This window comes from Ascaphus truei, chromosome 7 (assembly GCF_040206685.1).
Source record: "Ascaphus truei isolate aAscTru1 chromosome 7, aAscTru1.hap1, whole genome shotgun sequence".
Classification (NCBI taxonomy): Eukaryota; Metazoa; Chordata; class Amphibia; order Anura; family Ascaphidae; genus Ascaphus; species Ascaphus truei.
Genome location: NC_134489.1, coordinates 48,834,320 through 48,858,299, shown reverse-complemented (window position 1 = coordinate 48,858,299; position 23,980 = coordinate 48,834,320). Strand labels below are relative to the sequence as shown.

The window sequence follows — 23,980 nt, the reverse complement described above, 5'->3', positions numbered from 1 at the left end:
GTGTGAAAGTGCTGATCCTTGGACAAAAGGTACAGAGCAAGAAGGTACTTTGTCACAACTTCCTAAAAGAATTTACATTTATTTACATACTGTAAGATAAAAATGAGAAGGATATAAACATATATTTTTCTGTGTATTATATACAGCACTGAGGCGGTCCAAGATACAAAATAGTTAACATGTATCTTGTTAGGACCCAGAAATTTATATGGATCAATAAACAATGTTACAATAGTATCCCCTGGATATTAATTATTTGTTACAATAATTTAAATATAACAAAAATGTACTAATTTGTAGCCCAAACCAGGGTATTGAAGTTGGTTTTAAAATCTAAAATTGTTTATTGATCCATATAACATTCTGGGTCCTAACAAGATACCGTACATGTTAACTACACTTGTTCATTAGACCGTCCCAGTGCTGTATATACTGTAATACACAGTTTTAAAATATGTTTATATCTTTCTCATTTTTATTTTATGTAAATAATTGTTACGTTTTAGGAAGTATTATGGATATTGAGTGCAATATACTATGACTTTTCATGTACTCCCTCTTCCTGTTGCATCTGTACAATACTAGGCTGAGCAAATACAGGTGCAGCCATGAGTATTCTAACACTTGCCTTGGAAAATCTGGGGCAATACCCCAGTAATGCTGCAACATTTCTGCAGACAGACTAATGGCCCATCGGATTAACACAGCGGGGGTCCCTGGCAGTCCCATTCAAACTGACCAGGGATCCCTGCTGTGTTAATCCGATGGGTCATTAGTCTTTCTGCAGAAATGTCAGAGAAATGTTGCAGCATTACTGGGAGATTGCCCCAGATTTTTCAAAGCAGTGTTAGAATACTCATAGCTGTACCTGTAATAGAATGATTTATTCACAGATTGAAGACCTAATAAGAAATGTGCATACTTGACCAAACACTTCTTCATTGACTGTGAATGTAAGGTCCAAATTATCATGGATATCGTTGTCTTTCATCCACTGCAGACTCTGATGGAACTCCTCATCAAGGTACTCCAAATCACTCAAATCACAGAGTCTAAAAGGAAAATAATACATAAAGACAGATTATGCGGGTAATTTACAAACCAGCTATTGAAATCAATGTGCATACTATCCATGGCTATAGATGGGAAAAATACGCCCAAATCCATTTTCCGGATTTTCTCGCATTCCCCCCCATAAATCTGTTTCGCCGTGTAAAATCCGCGGATGGATTTGGTCAGTTTAAATCCACGTGGATTCATCAAAATCCGCCACAGGATACAATCGTTGACAGATTTGTAGAATCCAATCATGGATTCAGCAATCCGTTGGCGGATTCTTAAAAATCTTAAGGAATTTAAATATTTTACATTCGGAAGAAGAGGCAACGTTGTATTTTTCATTTAACTTTATTATCCTGTACAAATAAAACATTTAATTAGTTAAAAATACTTTTGTTGTGTGTGTTCCTATTTTTAATCCTTAAATTACAATTACACACACTTGAAGTACTGTATGGGAGTAAAAGGCAGCCAATACTGACCTGATCTACTGCAATCAAAGTTCCTACGACTCAGTGCCCCAGCATTTGCCATATCGCTTGCATCCCTAATCAACTCAATTTTGTCTGCAGGCCTTATCCCTAAGACCTGGAAAACTACTAGAGTTATCCCAATCTTCAAAAGTGGAGACAAAAACACTGTCTCCAGCTACAGGCCAAGCTCTCTTCTCTTAATACTATCCAAAGTCATGGAAAAATGTGTCCACTCCCAATTAGGTGATTACTATATCAGGCCAAATTTCATCCAATCTGGCTGTTGCCCAAAACACTCCACAGTAACTACCCTCCTAAGAGTTTGCAATGAGATCCAGTGTGGATTGGAACTTGGACAACTTACTGGTGCAATATTCCTAGATTTTGCAAAGGTTTTTGATACTGTTGCTCATGATATCTCGCTAAACAAACTTTAGTGCTCTGGGAAATGGAGAACATGCATTAAACTGGTTTTACTAATCGCTATCGGATAGATCCCAATGTGTGTCTATCTCAGGCTCTAATTTCAACCCCTTTGATTTCACCTCTGGTGCACCGCAAGCCTCTGTTCTGTGGCCCCTATTATTTTCAGTCTTCATCGATGATCTACATACAGCTTGTAAAAGAGCTTAAATGCACATGAGTGATCACTATTAATACATTGTATATATACAGTCATGTGAAAAAGAAAGCACAACCTCATTGAATTCCATGGTTTTGCATATCAGGACATAATAACAATCATTTGTTCCTTAGCAGGTCTCAAAATTAGGTCAATACAACCTCAGATGAACAACAACACATGACATATTACTGTCCCGGCCAGCATTATTCTAAAGCTTGCCGGGTGTATCGCGGGCTGACAGCGGGGCTTTTCTCCGTTTAAAACGGAGTTTCCCGCGCGGCGGCCGCTTTAATAGATAAGCGCTAATGGCGCTTATTATTGAAAGCGCCCGAGGCGCGGGAAAAACGGCCGAAGATAGCCGCGCGCCGCCCGCAGCTGTTTTTAAACTGCGGAGGCAGCCGCATTCGTTTTAAGCTGGCCGGGACAGTACACTGTGTCATGATTTATTTAACAAAAATAAAGCCAAAATGGAGAAGCCACGTGTGAAAAACTAAGTACACCTTATGATTCCATAGCTTGTAGAACCACCTTTAGCAGCAATAACTTGAAGTAATCGTTTTCTGTATGACTTTATCAGTCTCTCACATCGTTGTGGAGGAATTTTGGCCCACTCTTCTTTACAACGTTGCTTCAGTTCATTGAGGTTTGTGGGCATTTGTTTTTGCACAGCTCCCTTAAGGTCCAGCCACAGCATTTCAATCGGGTTGAGGTCGGAACTTTGACTGGGCCATTGCAACACCTTGATTCTTTTCTTTTTCAGACATTCTGATGTAGATTTGCTGGTGTGCTTGGGATCATTGTCCTGTTGCATGACTCAATTTCGGCCAAGCTTTAGCTGTCAGACAGATGGCATCACATTTGACTCTAGAATACTTTGGTTTACAGAGGAGTTCATGGTCGTCTCAATGACTGCAAGGTACCCAGTTCCTGTGGCTGCAAAAACAAGCCCAAATCATCACCCCTTCACCACCGTGCTTGACAGTGGCTTTTGACACAGTTGATCATGCTATCCTGCTTAACAAACTCCAGAGCTCTGGAATAGGGAAGCATGCTTTAAACTGGTTTCAGTCCTACCTATCAGGAAGATCCCACTATGTGTCCATCTCAGGCTCTAACTCCAACCCCCTGGATATCACCTGTGGTGTCCCGCAAGGCCCTGTTCTGGGGCCCCATCTCTTCTCAGTGTTCATTAATGATCTTCCCACAGCTTGTAAGGAAGCCTCAATACACATGTATGCAGATGACACAATCCTATATGCACACAGCCATAGCCCCTCTGACCTTCAACACATACTTCAGTCTGACTTTTTGAGACTCGAAAACTGGATTTCCCAAAACAAACTGTTTTTAAACACTGACAAGACTGTAACAATGGTATTTGGGACCAAGACTAAATTTGTAAAGCTTCCAGTGACTGAGCTCCTGATTAGAACCAACGCTAACACCACCCTAACACCTGTCACTAGTTTTAAATACCTGGGCTTATGGTTTGACTCTCACTTAACATTCGGGATGCACATTGATACCCTGACAACCAAGACCTATGCCAAACTAGGGGTACTTTACAGGAACAAATCCTCCCTAAGTCTCCTGGTCAGAAAGCGTATCGCACAGCAGATGCTAATGACAATTATTGACTATGGAGACATAGTATATGGCTCGGCACCTCAAACACACCTTAGCAAACTTGACACCCTCTACAATTCAATTTGTCGTTTTGTTCTCCAATGCAACTACAACACACATCACTGCGAAATGCTCAAAGAACTAGATTGGTCATCACTAGAGTCTAGGCGCAAAGTTCACCTTTCCTGTCTTGCCTTTAAATTCTTTATGGGCAAGCTACCAGCTATCTGAACAAGCTCCTCACCCCTACCACATGCAGCACCTATCACCTGAGATCAGACTCCAAAAGACTGTTCATGGTCCCAAGGCTCAACAAAGTATCCGGCCGTTCCTCCTTCTCTTACCGTGCACCCCAAAACTGGAACAACCTACCAGAGACTCTCACATCCACCACCAGTTTAAGTTCTTTCAAATCTAAGGCTGTCTCACATTTTAACCTGGTCTGTAACTGTTTCATACGCTCATAATATATATTTTCTTTAACTGTGCACGCAATGTCTTGTATATAATGTATACCCTGTTCATTTATGTAACTGTACTTGTAACCATGTATTATTTGTTTTACTCTGTGCCCAGGACATACTTGAAAACGAGAGGTAACTCTCAATGTATTACTTCCTGGTAAAATATTTTATGAATAAATAAAAAATAAATAAATAAGTTGGTATGAGGTGTTTGTGCTGATATGCTGTGTTTGGTTTTCGGCGTTGTGCATTATGGCCAAACATCTCCACTTTGGTATTGTCTGTCCAAAGGACATTGTTCCAGCAGTCTTGTGGTTTATTCAGATGCAACTTTGCAAACCGAAGCCGTGCTGCCATGTTCTTTTTAGAAAGAAGAGGCTTTCTCCTGGCAACCCTTCCAAACAAACCATACTTGTTCAGTCTTTTTCTACATGTACTGTCATGAACTTTAACATTTAACATGCTAACTGTGGCTTGTAGAGTCTGACATGTAACTCTTGGGTATTTTGCAATTTCTCTGAGCATTGCACGGTCTGACCTTGGGGTGAATTTGCTGGGATGTCCACTCCTGGGAAGATTGGCAACTGTCTTGAATGTTTTCCACTTTTGAATAATCTTTCTCACTGTAGAATGAAGGACTTTAAATTGTTTGGAAATGGCCTTATAACCCTTCCCAGATTGATGGGCAGCAACAATTGCTTCTCTAAGATCATTGCTGATGTCTTTCCTCCTTGGCATTGTGTTAACACACCTGAATGCTCCAGACCGGCAAACTGCTAAAACTTCGGCTTTTATAGAGGTGGTCACACTTGCTGATGATCAATTAATCAAGGGCATTTGATTAGCAGCACCTGTCTGCTACTTAGCATCTTAATTCCTATGGAAGCAGTAAGGGTGTACTTAGTTTTTCACACATGGCTTTTCCATTTTGGCTTTATTTTTGTTAAATAATGACACAGTGTAATATGTCATGTGTTGTTGTTCATCTGAGGTTGTATTTACCTATTTTTTAGACCTGCTAAGGAACAAATGATTGTTATTATGTCCTGATATGTAAAACCATGGAATTCAAAGAGGGTGTACTTTCTTTTTCACATGACTGTATATATCTATTACTGTTCCTGTTATTGTCATTGTTTATTACCTCCCAGTAACTACTGTTTCCCATGCTCTGTGTGTGTATTACTGGGCATATTGTCTTTGGGGGGGGGGGGCTATCTTACTATGTGAGGAGCCATCTCAGGTGGAGGCACTGTTTAGTAGTGAGAAAGTGACATAGGGGGTCTCAAGTAAACAGCACTAGGATCTAAGCAGCCATTGTGTTCACATCTAAGAAGCCATTTTGTTCACAGACATTTTGATGTGCTTCTCCCTGTCTGTCATCCATTTTGATGTGTTCTGTCTGTGTGTGTCATCCATTTTGATGTTTGTCTGCATGAAAGCACAGCTTGGGTTTGAAAGAATGTTTCGCTCTCAGCAAATTGTTGCTACCAGCCCTGAACAGCCCAGCTGCAGAAGAAGGGAGGGTGCGTACAGCCTTGAGAAGTGGGATCAGAGTTAGAATCGACTTCTCAACATTCAAGTGTCTGGTGGAATCAGAGATAGAAATCATTTCTCACATTTACCCCTTTACAGAATACACAAACACCCAGATGCGTAATATAGGCGAAAGGTTACTGAGCTTGTATAATGATTTTAGCTGACTTTCTCATTTTCATTTGTTTTTTATTATACATTTCAATTATTTTCTATGACGTACAAACCACCCCATAAAGGGGGTGTGAAGCTTTAGTATTAGGGTATAAATTTATCGTATGCCGAAAACCTGCCAGAGAGCTTTGTTTATAAGCTGTCTCCTGTGTGCACCTGTATGCCAATAAACTCACTCATTATTCTGTTAACATTGAATCCTAACTTGTATTTTTTATTCACGCTTTCACAGTAGATATACATACACCCCAGGCTCTCCAGTGGTGGAGGATCAGGCCTCCTGTTTGCCACGCAGGTAGAGCAGCACACAGTCACCCTGACACAGGGGGAAAGGGGGCTACATCTAGTTGGAGCAAAATGTAGTGACCTTCATACGTGCCACCAGTCTGCAAGCTCTGGTAAGATTCCCTAAACTTGAATTGTAAAGGTTAAAATAAATCCTATGTTAAATGGCATTTAGTCAGGCAGAATGAGTAGCTTAGTGGTGGACCTTGCTTAAATACCAGGGTCAGCTCTCCTTATAACCTTGTGCAACTCACTTTATCTCCCTGTACCTTAGTCACAAAACACTAGATTGTAAACTTTTGGGGCAGGGATATTGTGATATTTTTTAATTTTCAACTCTGTGATCACTTATGCAATATAATGTTGTCTTGTGGCCATTTACTTGCTTTACTCACATTCGTAGAAGAGCCTTGTAAAATGGTCGTGTGAAAAAGGCATCTAGCAAGTACTGATGTATAAGTGCAAGACCAAGAATACGGCCACTGAATCGAAACCTGCAATACAAAAGGCATATTAATGTTATCACTACATGCAATTATGGCAACAATTTATAGTTTGAATAAATTGTTTTCAACAACATTTCCATCTCGCATAATATGCTGATTCAATTAAAAACAATGTCTGGGCTATTTTCTTTCAATTTTATGTAACATAATCCTGAACTAGTTCTGACCCACATTATTAACCTTTCATACTGTTGGAGACATCCATCACAGTATTAACATACATTAATCGAGGTATGAATAGGTAAATGTATCCAACAATGCATCATTTTAAAGCATCTCCCTTCGAGACGAGAGTTTAGAATCCCATCAATCTTTCCTTTGAAACCCTGTGTTTCTGGAGAAATACTGTAGAACCATACTCACTGTCACGATAATATCATGAGATATTAAGTATTTTAATCAATTTGGTGCTTCAGGGGTTAATGTGGTTACAGTCTAAAAATACAAGGTATTTTATTTATGGCAGGTCAAGACCCTTCCTGTGCCTGAGCTGATCTACAAAGAGGGCTTAATTGAAAAATTAGAGAAATTAAGATATGCAGTCTTTTATATATAGATACGGCTCGCTTGTCTGTTTCTGACTGCAGGTGAGAGATGACTGAGGAGAGTGGCCACAAACTGTGCCTGCTACACTCGAACGCATCTCCCCACCTCATGTGGATTCATCAGGGATAGGTCTGCATCTACTTGTGCCCTTCTATTTGTAGCAGGCTTGTTGATTGAACCACCCATGATTCTTAAAAAAGCCACACAAAACAATTGATTGGTACAGTACCACATCCATGCCCTATGAGCATGAGCTGCTACTATGCCAGTCAATACGGTATGCAGGCTGCCTGCAAACACCCAAAACAAGCCTCAAATTAAAAACATATTCAATTTAAACAAAAAAAAATGCCAAAAAAACAATTGATTGGCACAGTACCACACCCATGCCTTATGGGCATGAGCTGCTACTATGCCAGTCAATACGGTATGCAGGCTGCCTGCAAACACCCAAAACAAGCCTCAAATTAAAAACATATTCAATTTAAACTAAAAAATGCCAAAAAAAACAATTGATTGGCACAGTACCACACCCATTCCTTATGGGCATGAGCTGACACTATACCAGTCAATATGCAACCTGCCAATCTCAAAAACAAGCCTCAAATTTAAAACATTCCATTTAAATTTAAAAAATGCAAATAAACCAATTATTGGCACCAGGGATGATGTCACAGCCTATAAAAAAAACTGGCTGCTATCACATAGTTTACTACAACCAATAGGATGACCCCCAATCTGATTGGTTCCAGTACCATGTGATCGCAGTCATTCTGGTTTTGTTGACGTCATCTATAAGGGAAAGGAAGCTGAGCCTTTCTGATTGGTTGGCTTAACTCCCTTTTGATGACGTCACATCCTGAGATAAAAAAACACCTGTCACATGGTTATCCCAGCCAATCGGATGGCTGGGAACCATTTGTCAGTCAATTGTGACGTCACATGTCTTATATAAGGCCTGTGCAGTCTCATTTGATGCTAAGAAGATGAAGAGGCAACATCTCCCCCCAATTGGATTTACAGTACAAGTACAGATGAAGATAAAGAAGAACCATGAGTGGACTTTGCCCTTCATGCCCCCTACAGGAATTTTTCTGCTCTTACTGCTGCGGCAGCTATTATTCTAAGACATCGCCATTTTTTCCCTGGCTTTTTCCTGGAATGCGACGCACTTCACCTGGCGCATGCCGCGTTCATTTTGCGTTCCCAGCCACGGCTCATGCGCCGGTTGATGCGCGGTTGATGCGTTTATTGAGAATGGATCAGATTTAATAGGTTGCAATTCTTCGCGTGTCCGCCAGATGGCAGATATTCATGAATTGTAATGCGCATGCGCTTCAGTAATGTGTCGACTTGCAGGTGTTTCGTGTAAAAAAGATATCACAGTGTGCTATTGTAACTTGGCCTTGAGACTGAAGGAAGAGGTTGCAAAAATGTATCAATTTAGGCTTTTCATATTAAAGAAAGACAAAGACCAGTTTCGGTTACAGAATTCTCCAGAGACCCGCCGCCCGCCATGAATGTTCAAGTGCAGCCCGCTTTCCAAAAACCCGACAGAAGTTACGCGTATTTGATATGGGCCGCGATTAATGCAACAGATGATAAGATGGCAACAGTTGTTCAAATTTATCAGTATTTTATCAAAAACTATAACTTTTACAAATTTTCGCCAGCTCCTCATACGTGGAAGCGTGCAATAAGGAAAAGTTTATGTAGCGATCCCTGTTTTTATCGTATTGAGCCACAATTTGTTGGAGGGTATTGGTGTGTATCATTTGTATGTTTGTGATGGTGCTCTGAAAGTGCTGGGACTGTTTTTGAAGGAAGGGAGCATTCACTGGGTAATCAGCAATTAAATGATTGGTACTGAGCCTTTAAGAGGGCATAAGGTACCCTAAAGGTTGGAGTGGGTTGCCAAAAGACAGCCCCCCCCTTCCTCATTGGGTAGCCCCAGGTATAGTACTCACTGTAGTTTTCTTGTTCCTTCCCCAGTCTCCCTTCCAGAGCGTGCAGCTGTAGTAGACTGTGAATCCAAAGCCAGGGTGTGCAGCGCACAGCAGTAAAGGAGGAGCAGGTCTTGCAGAAAAATAAGTCCTTTATTCAACAATTCATAATGTGAGACAGCAGCAAACCTTCAACGCGTTTCGTTCAATGGACTTGATAAACGCGTTGAAGGTTTGCTGCTGTCTCACATTATGAATTGTTGAATAAAGGACTTATTTTTCTGCAAGACCTGCTCCTCCTTTACTGCTGTGCGCTGCACACCCTGGCTTTGTATTGGTGTGTATCACCGGCTTTTTCCTGTATCTATGATCATGATGACGGCAAAAGGCGAAGGATCGTGTTAAAACCAACTAAGAAACGACAGTCGCTGTCAAGCAATGCACCAGCAACGGCTTCCAATGACGGTCCCACCGTCAGTGACAACCCTTGCTGTCTATTCAGCAAGCCTGAGCAGGATTTCGCGTTCAGTTTCGATCAAGCTTGCAAGTACCTAAGCAATTTTCAGCCTCATCAGCTGACTACAGGTGGACTAGTCCCGCTTCAAACTATCGACGTGGATGATCAAGAACACTGGACTGGCAGTGGACCGGCACCGGCGCCAGCTGAATGGGAAATTCTATGGTGAGTATTGTTGCCGTATTATTTTCTGTGTTTTTTTTTATTTTGACAATGCAGTATCAATATCGGTGCGATTCGAAAGTCAAGCGATTCTCTTGTAAGCAATATCATTGGCTGAGCGGCTTCTACAGTACTGTACTGCAGATACTGAACAATTAGTGGAACGCTAGGCGCATGCGCATTGGAACATTCTTGAAACGCATATGCGTATCATTACATTGACGGTAGACGCGTGTGCATGTGAACAGGAGACGCCCCCGAGAAAATTATTGGTGGAACTGGCTGGGAACTTCTTTAGGGGGCTTACAATTACAGTAAAACTTTTCTTTTTGTTTTTCCTCAGAAAAGAAAACGGCTAATGGAGGGATTTCGATGGATAATATCGCTTTGTGTAACAATGCCTGCACATTGCTGAATCGGATTTAAAAATCCACGTACCGGAGTCTACAGTTTAGCGGCCGTGTTATTGATTAGGATAGAATACTGTACCTGAAACAGTATGCTGATGTTTTCCGGCCGTACAGTATACAATACTTTTTTATATACAGTACAGTATACTGTGTAATAAACCCGAAAAAATAAAAACTATGCATTTATTCTACATGTATCACATACATTATGTGTCTTCTACAGTATACAGTGCCAGTACATACAGTACATTACAGTTTGTGTCTTCTATTTTTTTAATACTCTTATACTGAGCATGCCTACAGTATACAGTGCAGTATGCCTCGACATTCTAGAAACACTGTATTTTGTTACAGTAGCAAAGGAGCCAATGGAACAATGTAAAACAAATCAACATGTTCTTTTATTGGTGGAGTAAGTACAAAAACATTTATTTACAAATACTGTACAATGTAGAAACATTTTAAGTGCACAGCAATTCAAAACATCAACAGGTGTATGGTTTACTGCTACAGTTGTGAAAACATTTATGTCAGTCAGTATGGTTTACAGTCCCATGTTTTAAAAACAAATTCTTTATTCATAAATATAATGAACGGCAAGTCAAAACATATACTGTACAGTGGGATGGTGTGCAAAACAGTCTGCACCAGTACAGTCCTTGAGAGCAGCAAACAGGGCGGGTTTTCAGGGTAACCTTTGCAAACCGTGCCTGTTTGCGGCCCTCAGGGACTGGAATTGTGCAGGTCCTGTGTGTGTGGACAGCAAGTTAAAACATTTCTGTATAAATACAAGTAAAAAAACACACAACAACATCTCCTTTATTTAAGTACAGCAGGTCAAAACATGTACAGTACAATACAGTTCAGCACAACAGTATGGTCTTACCTGTGATTACAAAAAAAACTTTATTCATAAAATACAGTATACAAACGAAACATCTCCTTTATTAAAGAAACATATACAGTACAGTGGGATGGTGTGCAAAACTGTCAGTCAGACCTGCACCACTACAGTCCTCGAGGGCAGCAAACAGAGCAGGTTTTCAGGACAACCTTGAAAAACGTGCCTGTTTGCGGCCCTCAGGGAGTGGAATTGTGCAGGTCCTGTGTGTGTGGACAGCAAGTTAAAACATTTCTGTATAAATACAAGTAAAAAACACACAACATCTCCTTTATTTAAGTACTGCAGGTCAAAACATGTACAGAACAGTACAATACAGTTCAGCACAACAGTATGGTCTTACAGAAAGTCCTCCACATTGTCCGTCCATGGCTGCTTCCTTGCATGGCGCAAAACGCCATTAATGCAGTCTCGAACGCCTTTCATTACAGGATCTGTAATTGGATAAAAGCGCCGCATTTCATCCAGAATGTTCTTTCTTAAATTGGCAGGAAGCGACTTTTTTACGCGATTTCCTTCGTAGTTCACTTTGAAGGCCCAGTCGCAGTACAACAAGTAGGGAACATGGTGCTTAAAAAGTAACAAGGCATACTTGTGGGATGCACCAGCACTCTTCACCCTATACTTCTCCCTGAGCGCCGGTGGCAGACCGCACAGGGTGATGTCGGGCACCGTATCGATGCGAGCGAATGTAGGTCTTTTGGGAGCGGGTGTGCTTGAGGCGACGGTAGGTTGTCTGGGAGGAAACTTTCCTCCGGTCTTGGTCGCCGTGTTGTCTCCTGGCGTGGTCTTGATGGGGTTGTCATGTCCTCCTCAACAGCATACATGTACACTACATCTTCTGGTGTAGGGGGTGCGCTTGGTGATGGAAGGGGGTCGAAGGTCCCATTCATCACATCCATGCCACCCTCCTGCTCCAGCGTCGGGGAAACAGGGGCATTAACACCGAGCAAATTATGTATACCCGCTATGTCAGCCTCTATCTTCTCCATCCGTCGATCCATCCGTTGATCCATATGTAGCATCTGTTGCTCCACATTTAGCATGGTCTCCAGAAGCAAATCTATCTTTGCTAGCACAATAGAGTTCCTGGGGACATCCACAGTTATCCCATTCAGCATCCACTCTAACGAGCTGCTTCTTGTGCATGGCGTCTGGAAATCTGGGTGGATGGGTGCAACGGAGGATGAGATGGGGGTTCCATGGAGAGAAGCGGCAGCGTCGTCAAAGAAGGCTGGAGGAGGTGACCTGTGGATGTCCGGTAGAGGAGAAGCGGCAGCGTCGTCGAAGAGGGATGGAGAAAGTGACCTTTGGATTTCCGGGCGAGAAGCAGAGTCGTTTAAGAGCAAAGGAGAAAGTGACCCGTGGATTTCAGAGGCAGCGTCGTCGGATAGAACTGGAGAAGATGGCCTGTGAGTTTCCGTGAGGGTGGTGGCAGCGTCGAGGACAAGGGGTGGAGAAGACGGGCTGAAGATTTCCGGGACAGCGGTGGCAGAGTCGTCGAAGCGAATGTGAGGAAGTGGTCTGCGGGTTCGATGGGTTGGCTGCCAATCGTTTTGTGTCGAGAGTACATCACCGTATATCTTCTTGACATAATGAGGCTGACGTCTATAAAAACCCCTAGCCTTTGGGGTCAGCAGAAGGTTTTCTTTATTGGCCTTTGCCTGTCGCTTTTGCCTTGGCGTGGAAACGGCAACCGCCTTTCGCTTTTTCTGCTTGACAGGCACGGCAGAGGCGAGTGGGTTCCTGCGTCCGTAGAATCGGGGTTGATCCATGGAAGCAGATGGCATAATACAGTATCTGGACAAGGGCAAGTTCAGATAAAGATCATCGAGTGGTGGGCTATGCAAAGTGTGTAACCTTTTATGCATGGCGACCAGGTATAGGTGTTGAAAGTGGGCGTACTCTAATGTGAGTCATTACCGTATAAATACACCATCCATTTTGTGGATTCACTGCACATTGAATACACATCGACTAAACATCGAATATACATTCTTGTGTTTGTATTTCTTTCTACTCGCAGCAATGCCTGTTAAAAAGATTTCCAAGGAGCTCAGCATGCGAATTAAAGCGATGTACACGAGCGGACACCAAATTGCTGCTATCCAACGCTGGTTAGCTACAGTACTTCTGGCCTCGTTGTGCCAGCAACCAACATGAGCTATCATGCACAAGGAAAAAACAGAGAACGCAAAAGGGCACCAAGGGTAACTAACGCGTAAGTATATTTATACAACTTTAAAAAAAATTAATTTTAATTTAAATCTAATATTTTTGTTATTTCTGTTGATTTATATTACAACAGTATGTATTTTTTTATATTTATATAACAACAGTATATATATTTTGTATATGTATATTTATATTACAACAGTATATATATTTTTTATATTTATAGTACAACAGTATATATATTTTGTATATGTATATTTATATTACAACAGTATATACTATATATTTTGTATATTTATATTTATATTACAACAGTATATATTTTTTTATATTTATATTTAAATTACAACCGTATACAGTATATATTTTGTATATTTATATTACAACAGTATATATATTTATATTTAAATTACAACAGTATACAGTATATATTTTGTATATTTATATTACAACAGTACTGTATATATATTTTGTATATTTATATTACAAGAAGAAAAAGTGCACACAATGCGCACCAGGGATTAAAATAATATAATTTCTTAATAAACATTTCACTGAGGGGATCCAACCCCACCTCAGTTATAAAAGGTCACACAGCTAGGTTCAGTTACAATGAACATGAACCCTAGGATATACAATAATTACTCTAAATCCATTAACAGCATAACACACAATAAAATAAAAAACGGAATTGAAGAGACAATGTTAAATGAATAAAACAGAACAATGACGAAGCACGTAGTGCGAAACGCGTAGAGGTCACGACAAGTCATCCTGCGCGTGTTGCTGACGGGCTGAGACGGCGCCTGCAAGAAGCCCGGGCGGTGGTTCCATCTCTGCAGTGACGTGATCCGGATCTCCATACGTCTGCCGCGGACCCGCCTTTGGCTTCAGTGTGAGTCTCCGTCTCCCCCTGCCAGTTCTAGATAGTTGTGTAATTATATATCAGTCAATTCAGGATCAATTCAGGATCAATTGTTTTGTATTGTTTTGTTCTGTTTTATTCATTTAACACTCTCTTCAATTCCGTTTTTTATTTTATTGTGTGATATGCTGTTAATGGATTTAGAGTAATTATTGTATATCCTAGGGTTCATGTTCATTGTAACTGAACCTAGCTGTGTGACCTGTGGGGTTGGATCCCCTCAGTGAAATGTTTATTAATAAATGATATTATTTTAATCCCTGGTGCGCATTGTGTGCACTTTTTCTTCTTGTATTCCAGGGTGCCCTCCCCCCTTTTTGGGGGATCACCTTGTTCTGGGAGCTATTCGGGGAGACGCTCCACACACATGCAGCAAGGGGACTTTCATTCCAATATTTTATATAAATGCAGCACGAGCGCTGAACATTCTATATCATCTATATTTATATTCCACAGTATGTATTTTTTATATTTATATTAAAACAGTATATATAGTTATATTTATATTACAACAGTATATATATTTTTTATATTTATATTTATATAACAACAGTATATATATTTTTTATATTTATATTACAGTACAATAGTATATATCATTTTTATATTGCTGCATATTAATAAAACAATATATTTTCTTTACATTGTAGGGAGACAACTCTTCTGTGGACAAAATAAGTGAGGAGATGATGGGAAGAGTGCATTAAGGGTCAAATACACTCTGCAGGAAAAGCACAATCTCACTGTATCCGAGACCAGCATAAAGAAGATGAGACGCAGCATTGGATGGAAATATGGACGTGTGAGGTTAGTACTGGACAGTACAGGAAGTAAAAGTGTTGTTTAGGAACCTGTACTGTACAGCTAAAATTATTTATTCCTTGTCATTACAGAGCATACCCCATGATACGGGACGCAAACAAAATCAAAAGAGTGGTCCAGGCCCAGGCATGGATCGACAGTGGGGAAACTTTCCAGGATTGAATCTTCACTGATGAGTCTACTGTGACGCTGGAGAGATTTGCAAGCTTTGCATTCCACAAAAAAGGCCGCATATCTTTGAAGCCGCAGCCAAAACACCCAGTGAAGCTGCATGTGTGGGGTGCCATCTCTAGGTGTGGACCAGGATGCATTGTCATCTTTGAAGGTAAAATATATCAAATATAATGTAGCCTTATGCACTGTACTTTACTAGTGTAGCCTTGCTGTATGCACTGTACTGTACTATTGTGCAGTTTTTTGAGCACTTTTCTTTTCTTGCTATAGGAATCATGAATAAAGCTTTCTTCCAAGACAGCATTGTCCCTGAGATAGTGCAATACATCACACGCGAGTTCCCGGATGGTCACCGTTTCTATCAGGACAACGATCCGAAGCACACCGCGTCAACAGCGCATATCTTTGAGCGCGGTATCAACTGGGTGAAGACGCCAGCGGAGTAAGTGCGGTAACCGTGTCTCATTTTTTCCCCACTGTTTTTACTGTGTACTGTATCTCTTAAACTAATTGTCCTTTTTTTCCAATGACAGATCGCCAGACTTCAATCCTTTCTAAATGGTCTGGCATCAGCTGAAGGACCATATCCGGAAAGTGGCGAAACCCTCCAAAAAGGAGAAGTTGTTGAAAGGCATAATGAGTTTTTGGAACGATGTACTCACCGTGGAACGCTGCAATAAATATATAGACCATATTGCCACTGTGTTGCCCATTGTGGTCACGCGTAATGGGCAAGCATCAGGAAAGTAGTACTGTGCTGTAGTATTGTAAGTACAGTATGATACAGGTAAGTGTGACACAGATTTTTTCTTTCCCAATAGTCAGAGTATACAGTAGTTACAGTTTTGTCTTTACAGAGAGAGCAGCACCAGCCATCAGGTTACATACAGTAGTATTTAACAGTAGTCAGAGTATACAGTAGTTCCAGTATACAGTAGACTAGTTTGACAGTAGTACAGTAACTGCCTACTAACTGCTCAATTTTTTTCTTTCCAGAGAAAGCAGCACCAGCCATCAGGTTAAATAGTATTTAACAGTAGTCAGAGTATACAGTTCAGTAGTTACAGTTTTTTCTTTACAGAGAGACCAGCACCAGCCATCAGGTTACATACAGTAGTATTTAACAGTAGTCAGAGTATACAGTAGTTCCAGTATACAGTAGACTAGTTTGACAGTAGTACAGTAACTGCCTACTAACTGCTCAATATTTTCTTTCCAGAGAAAGCAGCACCAGCCATCTACAGTAGTACTACACATCACACAATGCCATAATATAGTACGCATATAACTGCACAAATTATTTGTTTTCTTGTTGTTTCAGGAAAAAAGGTGGCCTGGGGGGAGGTGGGGTGTTGTGTCTAGTCTAATCTGTTTGTACAGTCAAATGTACAGTATATAAACAGCAGTATTGATGTACACAAAACTTCTCCTCTCTCAATGAACTACTGTACTGTACACAGAATGAGGAACAAGATAAAGGGGCCTATGCAGAGAGCAGCGAATTTTAAAATTGGCGAGTTTATTAAAAAGTAGCTTTTTTGGAGAGTTTTATTCTCCATATGCAGAAATGTGCGAATTCTGCTATGTTTAACATGAATGCGTGTGGCGAGTTTAAATTGGCGAGATGCGCGCTTCAGAAATGTGTAAAAAAAAATTCGCGCCTTTTTTTTCCCTTTGCTATGGCCGCAAGCGGCAGCTTCTTGCCAATTTTTTCTGGCGAGGCAAAAAGGAGACAATCGCGCCATTTTATTGGCGCGAACAGCCGCTAGATGCCGTTCGCGCCTCTCTGCATTAGGATATTTTTAAAACTGGCGAGATGGAGGTTCTCGCCAGCCGCGAGGCGAGTTTTAGAAATAGAAAAGAAAAATTGGCGCGTTTTTCGTAACTCGCCATTTTCTGCTGTTTTCTGCGCGATTTTCTCCAAAAAATGGCGAATTTTGAAATAGCGCTGCTCTCTGCATAGGCCCCAAAGATGGAAAAAATAATATTACTATGTATACTGTATATATATATATATGTTCTGTTATATATATATATGTATACATGTTTTACAAATGTTTTCTAAATGTTTATCCAATTTCAATCTGCCAGAAGAACTTAATAAATACTGCATTATGTATTATTCATGATTATTTTTATATTTGTATTTTTTTGTTCCTGATAAAATAAAATAAATATTTATTCACATTCCTGATAATCATAATCATTGACAACAACCACCCCCCCCCACCCCTACAGTATAAGAATGAATGACAAAACAACATGAATCAGTTAATGTTTTTTTTTACTCTCAATTCTCACAATGCTATGCAAATCAGATTTACATTTCAAATTCGAGAAGGGATTTTCCAAAGCGTTACCGTAAACAAAGCCTCAAAGGGTTGGGGGGGTCTGGGGGTTGGGTGAGTCATGTGCAGTAATCAGCTAGCTCCCATCTCAAAGAGGCTTAGAGTACACGCAGGCGCAGTGAGGCGATTGACGCTCGGCTAGGGACGGATTAAAAATACAATGACTAACTTCAGAAAATGAATGACTCTATGGAGGTGTCAGTCGAAAAGAGTTTGTGTGTGCGTGGGGGAGGGATGAAGGATTAGTTGTGCAGCAGTTCAAAGAAATTACATATTGTAGAGTAGAGTACAGTAATTTCAAAAGGCAGTTCATCATAATAATTTGATCAATAAACCCCCAAATACAACCCCCAAATACAGTACATAAAAAGCAAGTCACTTTATCTCCCTGTGCCTCAGGCACCAAAAACATAGACTGTGAGCTCCACGGGACAGGGACCTGTGCCTGCAAAATGTCTCTGGAAAGCGCTACGTATACTGTAACTAACAGCGCTGTACAAAAAATGCTATTATTATTATAATATCAAGGTGATGCTCTGTGCAAATCAAATTCGCTAAGGGATTTTCCAAAACATTGCCGTAAACAAAGCCTCAAAGCTCCCATCTCAAAGAAAATTACACGCAGGCGCAGTGAGGCTTTGTACTGTAGCTCGGCTATGGACGGATTAAGAACACAATGGCAAGATTCAGAAAATTAACGACTCTGTGGAGAGGGTGGGGGTTGGGTGACTCATGCGCAGTAAGCAGCTAGCTCCCATCTCAAAGAGGCTTAGAGTACACGCAGGTGCAGTGAGGCGATTGACGCTCGGCTAGGGACGGATTAAAAACACAATGACTAACTTCAGAAAATGAATGACTCTGTGGAGGTGTCTGTCGAATGACTCTGTGGAGAGGGGCGGGTTGGGTGACTCATGCGCAGTAAGCAGCTAAACAGCTCCCATCTGAAAAAGGATTACACGCAGGCGCAGTGAGGCTTTGAAGCTCGGCTATGGACGGATTAAGAACACAATGGCAAGATTCAAAAAATTAAAGACAACCGCATGAAGTTCAAAGCTAAAGACATACTTTAATTTCAAAAGGCAGTTCATCATAATAATACACCCCCAAATACAGTACGTAAAAAGCACACAAATCAACCATGTGCAATCAAACACACAGGGTCGCAGACAAAAGCTACAGCACAGATTGAATATCGTAATACAGTAAGATGGTTTTTGCAGGCTTGTGGAGAAAAAAAAATTACAATAATTTTTTTTTTCACTCACTCAAGCAAGCAGTGGTGGGCGAAGTTACAGGCGCATGCGCAGTAAATTCCTGCTGTCAAGCAGGAATGTGATTGAAACCAGAAACCAGACACACGTTCAAATGAATGGTGTGGGAGAGATGAACTGCATTGTAGAGAAGATAAGAAGTTGAAATACCCTGCAGTGCAGTTAATTATCCTGAGCGAGGGGAGAGCGCTGTATATGCCGAAATGTGACAATGTTACAGTACAGTACACGCCTATGCGCTTCAACAATTTTCAAATGAGACATACTGAGACATACTGTTCTGCAGAACAGCACTGCAAATGCATGTATACTTTAAATATGCAAATTTACAATTACTGCGCGCGCACACACAGACTGTGTACTGACGTAGGTTGAACCGCGAAGGTATTAGACTTCCAAGACAACAGCTCGCAAAAGCCCCCCTGAGTTTTTACACGGCATTGCAGTATTGCAGACAGTGAGAATAAAATGCTAATATCACGAGCGCTAAAATAACGCAGTTCACTTCGGGCGAAAACGACAAAAAAACGCACATAACCGGGATAATCTGAAAACCGCGGATCTAGCCGATTTAGACTCAGGTCGGCCGCCAGTGTATGTGAGTGTAAAATCTCAGGATCAGCTTATCCTGCAGATTACCAAGCAAATATGGTGAGTAGTTCCCAACTTTTAATTGCGTCGTTAGTTTTCTTTTTTTAGTGTGAAAAAATTAATTTTAACCAAATGTAAATAAGTTATTCAAATGCATTTATAACTCACTTTACTGTAGTAGAGGCTGTGTGCCATAAATAAGGATTATCTGTTCTAGTGGTTATATCACCAAAACATGAAAAATGTAATGTTTTTTTTTAAACTTGTAAAATCTAAACGTCTATCAAAATACTGTAAATACATATATAGGATAAGTATCTGTCATCTAAATTTAACATACAGTAGGTTGAACTTGATGAACATACTGTATGTCTTTTTTCAACCTCATCTACTATGTAACTATTAGATCACTTTGGGGGCAAGCTCAATTTAATACTAAATATCCACATTGACAGCATGTTAGTATTAAAACAGAAATCAAAACAAAATACATACCATTCATGATGATTATCTACAAAAGCAGACATGGGACTTATTTGGACTGTATATGTATCATTTGCTGAATATTCAAATAATCCATAGTATGGATTGAAGAGCTCTCTGGACACAAGGAAAAAAAATTCCCTGGAAGGTCCACTATAATCCAAACTGAAATAAAAAAAAGGAAATATTTGTCATTCTTTAAGAAAATACAGATGTAACGGATGTTTTTGCTCGCGCTGGTGCGTTGTGTGCTTGCATGCCAGCGGGTGCAATAACACCTTATTTTAGGATGAATTTTAGTAAGCTTATTATTTAATTAGAATACAACTTAACTAAGTATAGCTCTGTTCTGTACATTGCAATAGATCATTAAGCATTGATTTATGGGGGAATGAAAAAAAAGACAGAAGCTTTCTTTCATTTGGCTACACAGAGAAAATATTAATAGTGTATTATGCTGGGAGAAATAGTAAATAAAAAAACGGCATTGCATTATAATGTTTAGTGTTTATACACAAAAAAGGTGTAACTAATTTATCAAAATTGCTTGTTGATTCTGAATATTTCTATAATTACATACAGTACCCATTGCACTGTTGGAGGTGTGAGGCTACCCTCTTCCTTGTTGCATCCATGTGGCTTCCTGATGTTAGACAATAAGGAAAAACAACTGGGGAAAGCTGAAAGTTGCAATCTAGTTTTAGATTAATTAAAAACTGTGTGTTAAACCTCATTGACTTTAATAGACTCATGAAAGATGTTGATGACTAACCTCCATAGTATCGTTTGTCATGTTCAGAGATCATGACTTCAATGGGAGTATCCGTGCAATAGTGTCCCAATCGGTATTATCCCAGTTTAATGATTAACCTGCTCTATCCCTCTTCAGCAAAAGTCCACATTTGCATGTTCTAGGGAGGTCAGAATTGTGGCTGTTATTTTCCGGGTGATATGCAAACTGGCGTCTTATTAAAAAACTGTGATTATGTAATCTTTGCCCTATTTGCATACAGAATATGTACATTGCGCAAAACTGCTAAGTGAATACGACAAGATGCAATTTTGTGCCATTTTCACAATTTAATAACCTGGCCCAAAAAAGTAATTTGGAATATGCATCTCTTAACTTACATTTATTAGAGTATTATATAGATGTTATACCTTATTATGTTGTACAGGTTCAAGGTGTCATGTCTACTCTGGGATGCATTGCCACATGAAATCATGGCACAGTCGATTTAAGGAAGGGAAAGGCAGCAAGATTATACTGCTGTGGCTTCTCTACAGATGTAGGAGGGCTCCTGGATCAGTGAGCCTCACTACACCTGAAAGTTACTCTTGACTCCCTGTTTACAAATAATGTGAGAAATAATTGGGAAGAAGTTACTTAACATATGTAGCCCTTTCCCCCCCCCCCCCCTCCCCTCTGGGAAATGGTCTTGCTACTGGTGTATTCTGTGGCTGGTGTTTCATACCTGGTTGGTAGACAGGAGGCAGGAGATCTCTGCAATGTTGTGGGGAGGTCATCAGGACAGACTCATTGTGATTCTTTAGGTGTCAGCGCCTCCAGTCCAAGAGGATTCTGAAGTTTCAGAATGCACCTCATGGACACTTCTTCTTTGATCTAAAGCCATGCTTCAAATACTACGCCAGGTGTTGGTATGACTAAGGTTTATTGAACAGCAGGATACATACACTGGATCACAGGATTGGCATGATACCCCATCTTGAGGCATTAGCCATTATCTCCTTAGTACCCTACCCCCTAGTGGGCTAGGCCTCAGCACACATCTCTAGCAAGAGAACTCTCTTCTGTGTCTGCACACTCTGAAGTCTCTACCAGAACCACACTCCCACTCGGTCTACTCCACAGAGGAACAACCCCTCCTTTCCTGGGGAGTGGCTAGTAAGCCGGCCTATTCACTGTCATAGACCCCCTCCCTTACAATCACAGGCTAATCCTGAGCTTTATTTAACATGCACACTGAACAATATAACATACCCAGCCTAGTCTACTGCTAACACTGCCCATGTAATAAAGGGGGCATACAGTGTTATAAGGCCTAAAGTTGGTAGTTCCAGGAGACTGGGCTACACTCTCCCTTCGGTATTGAAATGCCTCCCGACCCCGCAGGAGGCGTAACGTCCACACCAGAGTTATACAGTTAACATGAAAACTCAATAACAGATTTCAACATGTTACACAGTACAATTGGACCGTCAATAATAATGAGCAGGGTTACGTTTGCGCACCATGTTCCCTTCACTGTCGTACACTGTCACAGAGTAACAGCGCTTGCGGCCATCCTCAGTAACATACTCTATCAAGGTGTATATTTCAGCCTACATGCCATGTTTTGCTTAGGAAAGCAAATCTTTTCTCCTTTTGAAGGGCACTACCCACGCGTTGCATTACATGGTCCATGAGAGATGCACACACCCACTCTTCCCTACGCATTTCTGCTTGGCACATTAAATCCTCTAGAAAGTAAGGGTAATTGTATCCTTCCACTCTAAATCTTTGGACCAGCACCCTATCGGCGCGACTACTTTTGGTCAAACTATGCCCGTAGGACTGACCTGGTAGTACCCAGTAGACAGGTCCTACCCACAGAGGCTCACTAGTTGAGTCCTCTCCCTTTTGGTCAGGAGAAAAGGCCTTCCTCCATTTTAGCACAGCGCTCGCACTTAATCTCGGCTTGTTGCTCCGCAGAGAAATAACCATCTTCCCACCAATGGTCAGTATGGACTCCCTGTTCTAAGAAAAATCTGGTGCGTTTTAAGTGGGACACGTATCCCTAAATTGTGGATCCCACCAGGGTAAAACGTCTGCTTTGTCGGTCACCTTATCGGTCACACATGAGGTAGTCGTTGCGGAGGGAATAGCTACTGTCAGCACAGGAGTAACAGATCTAGACGACTGGGACTTGTCACTAGGGTCACCACTCGCTTCCTTGGGGCTAGCTTTCGGACTAGGAGAACGATCAGGAGGGGGTGACAGTGATGAACGGGACCGTGGGGCAGAACCAAATAAATCCCGGACTCCAAAGTCCAATGTCTCCAGAGAAGTGGAGCTTCGGGGCCCATCCACAGTGGCAACCGAGCAGGCTGTCCATAGAAAAGCCAATTTTTGGTCACGCCCCAGAGTACGAGCAACAGCTCCCAAGGATTGGGCAATGTCCTCCCGGGTATTTGTTTCCAAAGAGCAGCGTCTCTGCTCTGACCCCTGCTTGCGGACTCGGCAGTGCTGCAAGAATAGTTCCCTGGGAGGGGTACTCACCACCATGGAAACAGGAGCGGACGTAGAAGAAAGAAGGTCAGCAGCATCGGCGGTCATGTCCATAACAGGGCCCTCCTCAGGGATCGTGGAATCCGGGCATCCTCCGAAAGTATGTCTCACGTAGGCCTTGGCTCTATCACGGCCCTTGCAAATGGCCTGACATTGAAGACGGAGCTGGGACATCCTTCCCGGAACATCAATCGTGTGAAGGTCGGCATCTAGTGTCGAGATATCCAGGTAGGAACCAGGACTTGTGACAGATGATAGGTTCACAGCGTCGGGATCATTGGAGGTCATGTCCGAACCCCTTCGACCGTTGCACCCATGTTGTCTGGCGATTACCACGCCAGTCCAGCGATGGATAATTTTTCCGGCGGAGAGCAGAACAGCAAGGGTGTAGCAAGCCCTGCTTGGCCAGGTCTTTTCATGCAACAACACGCCTCTTCCAAGGCGAGGATCTGAGCTGGAGTGGATACAGCAGCAGGAGACTCACGGGGCCGCACCACGGCTGTGGTGGGCACAGGTACATCCGTGATAGAAACCTCTCCTGAAGGGCTGGCAGAACCGCTAGCCTCGGTTCCCAGCACTTCCAGCGATCACGCCTCAGAGTCATTACTGAGCGAGCGCCGAATCCCACTCTTGAAGTCGAGACTCAACAGGTGCTGGAGCTGGTAGTCTTGCCGC

The 23,980-nt window shown here is 41.5% G+C and overlaps 1 protein-coding gene across 2 annotated transcripts in view; it reads right to left on the bottom strand.

Moving 5' to 3' along the window:
* The window catches only part of HECW2 (HECT, C2 and WW domain containing E3 ubiquitin protein ligase 2), a 241,888-nt gene that overhangs the window by 24,592 nt on the left and 193,316 nt on the right, over nucleotides 1-23,980 (bottom strand). For both annotated transcript variants that reach the window (XM_075608335.1, XM_075608334.1), the window contains 3 exons: nucleotides 20,029-20,181; nucleotides 6,638-6,736; nucleotides 923-1,052 (listed from right to left, as the gene is read on the bottom strand). In XM_075608335.1, coding sequence (XP_075464450.1) covers nucleotides 923-1,052; nucleotides 6,638-6,736; nucleotides 20,029-20,181 — 382 coding nt within the window. The remainder of the gene's footprint in view (nucleotides 1-922; nucleotides 1,053-6,637; nucleotides 6,737-20,028; nucleotides 20,182-23,980) is intronic.